Here is a 9,707-nt window from a genome sequence, read left to right on the forward strand (position 1 = left end):
ACTTCATGGATTCAAATAGCCTTGAGAGATGAGTACAAGCCTTGAGAGATGAGTATAAGCCCTACATCATTCTAGGCTGGATGCTATTGGGAAGGGGTAGCCATGGCTGGGCCCTATTCCCACCCTGCAGCACTGCCGAGGCTCCTTTCTCATCTCCGTTGGTCAGTTGAGGAGTTTCTCAGGTCTCTAGAACTGCCTGATGCCCAGGATTGTTCTTCCCCACTTTCATACAGCCTAGCAGGGGGCTGTCACCCAAGCATATAACCAGGCAGTAACTCTTGTCTAATCCAGAGACTAATGATTAAGCCCAGCTGAGCACTAACTTGCCATGTTCTCCCAACTGACTTTACATCTAGGCAGTAATGATTGATTGAGGGGCAGAATCTTTCTTCAGGATTAATCATGGCTCTTGGGCAGAGCCAAGAGCATCAAACAGACTGAGTTAGGCATTAAACTGAGCATTAACTGGCCTCTGAACATCATTAAAAGTTGGTGCGAACTGACACAGATTGATAATAGAGACCTGTATGTCCAGAGGAGTGGCATGAACCACTTGGGATGCAGAGGGTGGGAAGAGAGACAGTGAAGTTAGCAGCTGGACAGTGTCTGATACACTGATGTTATTTCAGGTCCCGAGTCTAAGGAATCGCTCCACCCTCCCAGCCCCAGGCAGACAGTCAAGTGTAGCGATGGATGCTGTTTCTTCAGCTGCAGCCAAGGTGTTTACTGGAATGTGTGCCCTTCAGAGCAACAGCTTTGTTCCAGTCCAACAGCACATCAGCAGCTCCCAGGAAAGTGAGAGAAAGGGTAACACTTTATCCCAACACCATTTAGCACATATGCACAGGCCAGCCTAGGTTTTGCCAGCCGTAAGGAAACAATTCCCTCTATCGTGCACTCTAGGGACTCCTGGCTAGAGCACAGATAAACTTAGCTGATTACTACACATCACCCCCTTAAACAAACAAAATATATGCATGTGAAAGAAAATACATGATGCCTGTAGGCTCTGAGGAGGTCTGACCAAGTGCATGCTCCTAGTTCAGCTCACCAGAAGAGAAGCAGGAGCTACAGGTGTCCATGAAAGTGCAGCAGAAATAGCAGTCACAAAGTCAACTGGGGAACTGGTGTTGAGGCTCCAGGGGAATCTCATTCAATGTTGTTCACCATCTCGCTTATGCTGAGGCATGTAGGAACCTGCGGTTTCTATGGAACAGCCCATGAGGTGCCTCAACACACGACCTTGAAAAGCAGTGCCCGTCTGTGACTGCACGCATCAGTGAGCCTGACAGACCAGCTAAGGAGATCAGGAAACGTTCACACTCTGTGATATCTATCCTCGTGTCTCTGTTGGTCTATGTCAGTGATTCCCAACATTTTATTGCAGGGACCCTAAATCTGGGTTGCAGACCCCAGCCCTGGCCCCCACCATGGACTCATGCCTGGTGGTGCCAGCAAAGCCTGGGCCGGGATCATGGGGGGCAGTGGCGGCAAGAGCCGCATGGACTGTGCACCGGGAGAGCCCCACAGACGGGACGGACGGAGCGAGGGGTGGACTCCCCGTGACCCTGATTTGGGTTGTGCCCTGGCATTGGGAGCCACTGATCTATGTGGTTCCTAATTAACTCTCTTGACACCGGAAATAAAGAAAATTATCTCCACTTTAATAATGGGAAACAGACTTCCATTTGGCATGGCCAAAGTCAGAAAGCCAGTGAGCAGCATGGTCACAGTTCCCACCCCTGCTCCAGTCACTTCAATCCTATTCCCTTCCCAGATCAGGCAATAGCAGAGCATAGGCAATAGTCACGCAATGGCATAGCATCTAAGCAATAGGCAATAGTCCTTATTCCCAGTTCCTGATGTTCGCACTGGTGGATTTCACTTTCCCGTCAATGCACAGACTAGAATGCAGGAGTCCATGGCTCCTGCCCCAGCGCACCGTCCTCTGCAGCATTTAAGAGTGTGTCTTAAAGCAGCAGAGGGCCTTTTGCTGCTGGATGCCAGGGGGACTAGCATGGACAGAGCAGGCAGCTCCCTGCGGTCATCAGAAATGAGACCTCCCGACTGCCCTGCAACGTGCCCCGGAACCAGGTGAGACCGGAAGGGGAACAAGGCCAGGTGCCACCTCTCAAAAACTTTTCAGGCTCGTGGGACTCAAGGCACCGCCTGTGGGATGCGAGGCCACCCTGGGGAAGTGCCAGCTCGTTTTCACTTGGTTTTTGGAGTATGGAAAAATAATAAATAGAGCAGATTTTCTATTGCAAAAACTCCCAGACCGCAGCAGGGCAGGCGGGGTGGCTAGCACCCCGGATTCCCGTTTGAAACCTCTGGGTTTCAAATGCAGGCAATCGTGTCTGCACACCGGCAGGGCTGGCACCCACTGGGCGCAGCGCAGGCCCCACCCCCGGCCCGCAGGGAGCGCTCGGAGCTGGCTCCCCCTCCCTGGCGGGGCGCGCAGGGAAACGATTCCCCCTCCGGCCTACAGGTGGCGCAGGCGAACCCGAAGCGGAAGAGGCCGCAGCGGGGCGCTCTAGTGCCCTTCCTCTATGGTTTTCACTTCGCCCCGCCCTTGCAGTGACGTCAGCCGGTAAAGACAGCGTGAGTGTCGCGCGGCAGGAAGCGCTTGACGGCAGGGAACTATCGCAAACGAGTGGACGGACGCAGGAGGCGGTGGGTCGCGGGCGAGGCAGCTGCGGACGGAAGAGAAGGGAAGGGAAGGGCCGGGCCGTGCGGGTGCAGAAAGGGAAGGGTGCTTTGGGTTCGGTCGCCGGTTCCTGCAGGACCCATGGGGCTGGGCCGCGCGGGGCGCTGGGGTGGGAGCGCGCTCCTGCTGGCCCGCGCATGCGTGGGGCGCAAGGGGAGTAGTACGGCTAGGCCCGCGCTGCTGGGTAGGCGCATGCGCACTGTGCCCCGGGCTGTGCGACCCTCCGGCGCTGCTGTTTTGAGCACGGGCTCGGCATCACCGTCCACCTGCCCGGCCGCGCGACCAGCCTGTGCGCGTAGTCACAGACAGTGGGGCTCAGGAGTCATGTCTGGTCTACCCCTGCTCCGAGCAGGATCAGCCCGAGCCAGGGCTTTGTGCAACCGGGGCTTAAACACCTCCAAGGGGGTAGAGTCCAGCACTGCTCTGGGGAGCCTGTTCCAGTGCTTCACCACCCTCCTAGCTAGAGAGTTTTTCCTAATATCCAGCCTCAACTTCCCTTGCTGCATGTTGAACCCGTTGCTTCTTGTCCTGTCATCTGCCCCCACGGAGAACAGTTCAGCTCCATCCTCTCTGCAACCCCCCGGCAGCAAGTTGGAGGCTGCTGTTAAATTCCCTCTTGGTCTCCTCTTCTCCAGGCTAAACAAGCCCGGTTTCCTCAGCCTTCCCTCATCAGTCATGTCCCCCAGCCCCCGAACCATTTTCATTGCCCTCCACTTAGCTGTCTCCAATGTGTCCACATCCTTTCTGTAGTGGGGGGCCCAAAACTGGACACAGGACTCCAGATGTGGCCTCCCCAGTGCCATTGGTGACGTATAGGGTGTGCACATGGGTGCATGTGCATCCCTTGAGATTGGCTGTGCACCCCCTGGAAGCGCCAGCTCCGAAACTGGGAGTGTGGGGGGACACCTCCCCACCCCCCCCAGTCAGCAGTCAGCTGCTGGGGACCATGCCTTCCCGTTGGCAATCTGGTGCCCCCCCAGACTCGGGGGGCACCAGTTGCCCATGCCTAGTGCCGAATAGAGGGGAGCAAGGTTCTTTGGGTAAGTCCGATATCTTTTATTAGACTGACTCAGATAGTTGGACACGTTCTTCTTTGCAAGCTTTTGGGTACAGATACCCTTCATCAGGCTGAGGAAGCATCTGCAGATGGTCTGTGCTCTACCTAGGTGGAGTATTAAAGCAGCCAGAGGCCAGTATGTGTGCGAGAGCCTGTCAGTGAAAATGTAAATTGAGGTAGTCAACGGGTGAGAAACAGGTGGGGCAGGGGAAGGGGAATGAATGTAGCTGTAGCCAGCGGACAGGAGATCTCCTGGTAATGCAGCCCAGGATGCCGGTAGCCTCGTTCACAGCAAGGGGACGCTGATCCTGCCAGTCACTGGGGACCTCAGTGAGCGGCTCCTCCACAGAGCAGAGCCATCGACATGGGTGTGTATCTGATGTGGTTTACGGATGCATGCTATAAGAAAGCAACTGTGGAGTTGTTATGCCTTTTCAAGCACTAACTGTCTAGGTAGTTGGCTCTCTTCATAACTGAAGGGTCATTTTTATCATGTGACAGTGAGTTGGCATATGTGGCCTATCTCACTGTGCTGCGCCATTTGACAGTGAATTGCATAATATATCAGGTATCCAGGTTGCAGCTGTATTGGTCTAGTGGCAAAAGGAATCAGGACTCGTGGTGGAGGTGATATCTTTTATTAGGCCAACAGATTTTTTACTAGATCTAGTTGGTCTAGTAAAAGATGTTGCCTCCACCATGAGTCCCGATTCCTTTTGCATAATACATGTCACGTGTAGCAGGGGCCTTGGTGCCTGTCCCATCAGCCTTGACCCAGCATGACCCACCAATAATTCGGGGTGCCCAGCCAATGTGTCGGCATGTTTGGGACACGGCTCATGCGAGTCACCCTGTGCAAGTGAATGAAAGTGGAAGCACCCGCAGGAGAAGGGTCTTGGGATGTCTCTAATTCAGAAAACACTTGTTGGTATGGCTATATCGGCCCCAGGGCGTGGCTGCAGCATAGTGCTGCGTATTGGCGACCTGACTACGCTGGAATGGCTGCAGCACAGACCAGCAGAGCAATCCTGAGGCATTATAGCGCTTATTAGGCTAAGGCTTTTGGCAGTATAAAACTGTCATTAAAGCAGTCCCTCCTTAGGTGAGATTACCATGGTTACTGGAGTCCGAGGTGAGGTTCCCCCTGCAATTCATCAAACAAAGCCTCATCTTAAAACTGAGTATCACAGCTAGGAGCTGGGAGAATTGGCTGTGCAAGAAGCCCAGGTGGGGCAGGGACAACATTGGCAGCCTGCAGATTCCTGTGTCCAGCCCTGCTCCCATTGCTGGCCAGGAGCCAGGCAGGGAAGGAGGAATCCACCCACTGCTGCAGAAGTCTCCAGCCAGCCTGGTGTCCCTGCACAGTGGCTCCCCACAGCCCCCAGCTGGAAGCGTGGACTCTCAGCTGTGGCAGGCTGCCTGCTCCCAGCCAGCAGGGGTGGGGGAGAGGAGCAGGGCAGAGTAGCATCTCCCCATAGCATGAGGCAGGAGCAGCTGTGGGCTCCACCTGTGCTTGGATCAAGGATAAAAGCAGCAGAAGGGGGAGGTAGGTGGTTGGGGTAGAGGGGGGTTGTCACCAGGGGAGCAAGGGGAAGATCTGTGCTTTTCTTCACCCCTGCTTCTTGCCCTTGTTTTCCCTACTGCATTCCCCCCACCTGCGCTCTTGACTGCTGTCCTCATTACCTGCCCCACTACTGCTCTTTTCCTGCATCAGCAGTGGGTGAGACAAATTTTAACACAATCCCCCAGTAACTAGATTCTAGATATGAACTATTATATCAAAGTTTTAATTTTCCACATCTAGAATCTAATTATGGGGGAGTGGTCTTAAATTCAAAGTCATCTTGGGTTCAGGTAAATACAGTACTATACCAGTGAGACTTTGATGTAGTCCATGTCTTAAATTGCAAGTGTTTTGGGGCACAGACTGTTTTTATTTTTGTGCAGCCTACCACACTAAGCGCATTGTCTGGTATTAAAAGCTCTTTTCAGTTATTTTAATTGAGAGGTAAGGATTTCTTAGTATGATGTCTATTATTGGACCAACTGCACAGTAGGCATAGAGTTAGACAAGCTTTCAAATGCAAGATATTCTTCATCAGGTCACTTATTTTAATTGAATTAACTCTTTTTATTTTAATTGAAATCGATAAAATGTTATATAACACCTACCTCTTTTCTTTTTTTTTTTTTCCCAGAAGCTATATTTGGAAGATAAACTAGGTGAGACTGCCATTCATAGGACAGCTTTTTTTGTTTAAAAAAAAAAAAAGTATATGTTCTTTTTGCTGGTAAAAATTCAGCATGTGGTGTTTAGGATTATTGTCTCAGTCTAGTTTCTCACACTGATTGTAGGAACCCAAGCAATTCAAACATTAAGTGTGTGCTCTTTAGCTGTGTCTTTATTGTTACTGTATACTGATACAGCCAATTTTCTTTATATCAGTACTGATCCAACAGTCGGTATCTTTGTATCGGTATCACTGCACTTCTAGTGTGTGTGTGCGTGTATCAGACGAGCCTTTAACTCTTGCATAAATCACCCAGGGAAAATTGTACGTGTATCGCTGCAGACCCTTGTTTGGTCAGTCTGCTTCAACAACATAGGCTCCTGTCTCACTAAGGCTGTTCTCTAGTCTAGTCTTGCAGCAGCCCGTCTTTATCTCTTTTTGTTTGTCTCTCAGCCATGGCGTATTGGGAGCTTCAGGATGCGCTGAATATCAATCTGGACAAATGGATGATTAATATGAGCTCAGAGCAGCCTTTAAAAAGGGCAAATCGGTGCTATTCTTTTGAGAAGGACTGGATTGAGTGCTCCCATGGCATTGGGCAGACCCGTGCCAATGTCGAATGCAGCGCTGAGTACGAAGACTTCTATGAGTGTTTGCATAAGGCAAAAACGGTAAGAGAAAAGAAGCTGGATATGGGGAAGGGTGAACTCCTCACCTGTAGTGTCAATACTGGAATAAATCAACCCAGTACAAAGAGAATGAATCAATCTTGTACAAGGAGTGACAGCTGCACACCTGTCACTAATCCCTCAGAACCACATTTTACCCCTGGGTATGTTTTGCAGTTCTTGGTGATTTCAGTTGGATCCAATGGCAAATACATTTTAGATATTCGTGCCATACCAGGCATGAGAAGTTCAATTTTGTGTGCATGTCGCCAGGAAATCACTGAAAGATCACTGTGTCTGACTCTCTTGACTTCCACTGCTATTTGAAATCACTTTTAAACAAACCAGGCTTCAGAAAGGCTCTCTTCAGACCTCTTACTGAAGGAACAGGTTGGTTGCTAAGCAGACCAATACTGTATGGCAGGTGTGAGCCATGGGCTGTTGAGATTGTGGGACCCTGTAGTGTACTGCCAGCTTTCCAAACTCCTCTTTTGCTGTTGCACATCCTGCTTCCTGCCCCTGACATCATCATTATTCAGTAGGGAAAAATCCATATTTTAATTTATATACAAAGATCCCTTTTTCCTAAGAGAGTTCCAAGGAGTGTAACAGCACAGGCTAACCAAAAATCAAGCAGCTGTATCCTCCTATTTCCTCAAGTGCTCTGTAAAAGTGTTCTTCCAACACTGTAAAGTTGCCTAGAGATATGACTCTTTTTCCCTAAACCTGCGTGAACAGAGAAAAAGTGGACAAAGGCAGCACGTGCATAGCAGGACTGAGTGTCGTGGCACTGGGGGAGAGGGGCAGAAAGTGACTTCATGAGAAGACATGTTGATGGGACTTCAGGAGAAGAAATGTTGATTATCATGTTAATGATAATAATGGGCTTAGGTGTCATTGTCTACAAAGCTTTATAAACCAATGGTAAAACAAGTTAAAGATCATAAAGTGAGCTAGCAGCTCTGAATTTTCCCTGTACAGGCAGTCCTTGGACTTAGAACACAATTGGTTCCTGAAAACCAGATCTTAAGCCGAAACATTGTTACTCAAAACCAATTTTCTCTTAAGCAACAATGTTATAAATGAGGGATTGGTTCCTGAACCAAAGCCTGATATCCTATTTTCACCAAAAATACCCCAGAATTTTGAACTCTATCAATTATATATGAGTAATATAGCTACATTAATGTATTACCATTGTAAATAGCAATCATGTTGATTTGGAAGGATTTCTTTGAGGTAACTTTGATGGACTGTTTGAAGGGCTCTGGCTTGGACTTTTTGAAGGGTTTTTGGCTGGAGTCTTCTCAGGAGTCTTGACTGCAGGTTTTTCTGGAGTCTCGTTGGCTTTCTTAAAGAACGTGTCCAAGAAAGTTTGGACAGATGTTCTCCAGGGAGACGAGCGATGCAACGAACTTGTTCGCTGGCGTGGCGTCGCATCAGATCAAGCGTTATAAAGTTGAAACTGAGGTCAGAAAGTTGAAACAATGTCAATTTGGAAGTGTTGTAAGTGCAAAATGTTGTAACTTGAAACGTTGTAAGTCAAGGACTGCCTGTATTCAAATTGTGTCCTTAGTCAGGACATACGATTATTACTTGTAGTGCCTATTATCTTATGATAGCTGAAGGAATCAAGTTAGGATTGCAGCCCAGCTGTGCAGTGCTTTAAATTAGGGAAAGGGACTGTGTCTGTCTGAGGCTTCATGGTATAAAGGCAAGGTTATTACCTTTGTTAATACAAGCTTGTGCATAGTTACCTCTGGTTAGGTGCGTGAAAGAATCCCCTGATGGGGAAGTCCGTTATAGAGTAGCTTTCGTTGTAGCATGAAGTAAATGGCGTCTCTTAAATCTGTGTTGCTTTTACTATGGCTTGCTTTGGTTTCTCTTTGTTTCCAAAGCCAATGTAATCCTATTTATTGCTTTTCCATAAAACAAGTCAGCCATGCACATAAAACACCGTATCCAGCCCTTGATCTATAACGACATGCCTCTCTGCGTGTGCTCAGCTGAGGGAAGGGAAAAAAGAATATTGAAGGGAAACAAGTTCTTGTTTCAGGTTTTCCAGCAGTGATGACAAATGACAGTGAAAAATATTTTTACAATTCTGAGCCTATCAAAGACAAGTAAGTGTCTTAGAGATTGTTTTACTATGTAATGGTTTATGCGTGGCAGTAATTACTGGGTTTTACAGCCTCTTCTGGTTGGACACGAATGTGCTCCAGTCTTCCATTTTGTCCAATGCAGTGGTTCACATTTGTTGAGTAAATTCTCATCGCAGCTGGATTTTGGGGAGGTGTCACTATTTCTAAGTCCGCATTTGGGCCGCGACTGGCTTGAGAAAGGCCTAAAAGGAACCTAATGTCTCTTCCTACTGTAGTCTGTATTCAGTCATTCATCTGTCTTTGGCAGGCACAGCGTCTGGCGGCCATTATTAAACAAAGAGAGAAACTGATCAAGGAAGGAAAGTATACACCACCACCACACCACACTGGCAAAGTGGAAACCAGACCTTGATCACCTGCTAGGAGTCCCTCAAACAGCGGCACTTACCATGCATCACCCTGTGTGCACATGTTGTGAGAATGAAACTTCTGCAAAAGTTCACCCAATGATGCCTGCTGTGGAGCTGTTTTGCTGATTGTCTCTCTCCTGTAGCCCAGCTATACTGGGAGCATATGGTCTCAATAAAAGACCTGTCATCTTTAAGTTTAAATAACAGTGGTACCAGTAACTGATTGATTTGGAAAGTAAAACTCTCCCTTGGAAAACTTCACGTGTTTCTGTGTTGCTTTTCTTGAATAAAATATGGTTTAGTGTCCCTTAGTGGGAAGGATCCTGATTTTTTGAGGACAGCTCGCAGATCCATTTTAAAATATCTCCTCCAAAGATCTCTGGAACGTTAGCTTAGGAGATAATGAATGTCCCCAGTTCCAGCTGAAGACAAAAGTAGCCGTGAATGCTCAGTGCCTCCTGCAGTAGCTAGCTGCCTTCTATCTCCCTATCTCTGCCAGTGGAGGGAATGATTACACCCTGCACTTAGGAAG

The 9,707-nt window shown here is 48.7% G+C and overlaps 1 protein-coding gene across 2 annotated transcripts; it reads left to right on the forward strand.

Moving 5' to 3' along the window:
- The first annotated feature begins 2,565 nt into the window (after positions 1-2,565).
- Positions 2,566-9,436, forward strand: NDUFS5 (NADH:ubiquinone oxidoreductase subunit S5). 2 transcript variants are annotated; one of them, XM_019512338.1, is made up of 4 exons: positions 2,566-2,673; positions 5,963-5,987; positions 6,449-6,666; positions 9,073-9,436. In XM_019512338.1, exons 3-4 carry the CDS (start codon positions 6,451-6,453, stop codon positions 9,175-9,177), a joined length of 321 nt encoding a protein of 106 aa, XP_019367883.1. In that variant the 5' UTR covers positions 2,566-2,673; positions 5,963-5,987; positions 6,449-6,450; the 3' UTR covers positions 9,178-9,436. The 2 variants fall into 2 exon arrangements, with proteins under 2 accessions (XP_019367883.1, XP_019367884.1); XM_019512339.1 differs by lacking the exon at positions 5,963-5,987 and having other exon boundaries at positions 2,598-2,673.
- The last annotated feature ends 271 nt before the right edge of the window (positions 9,437-9,707 follow it).

The sequence above is a fragment of the Gavialis gangeticus genome, unplaced genomic scaffold (assembly GCF_001723915.1).
Source record: "Gavialis gangeticus isolate Ggan-Ray unplaced genomic scaffold, GavGan_comp1, whole genome shotgun sequence".
NCBI classification, from domain to species: domain Eukaryota; kingdom Metazoa; phylum Chordata; order Crocodylia; family Gavialidae; genus Gavialis; species Gavialis gangeticus.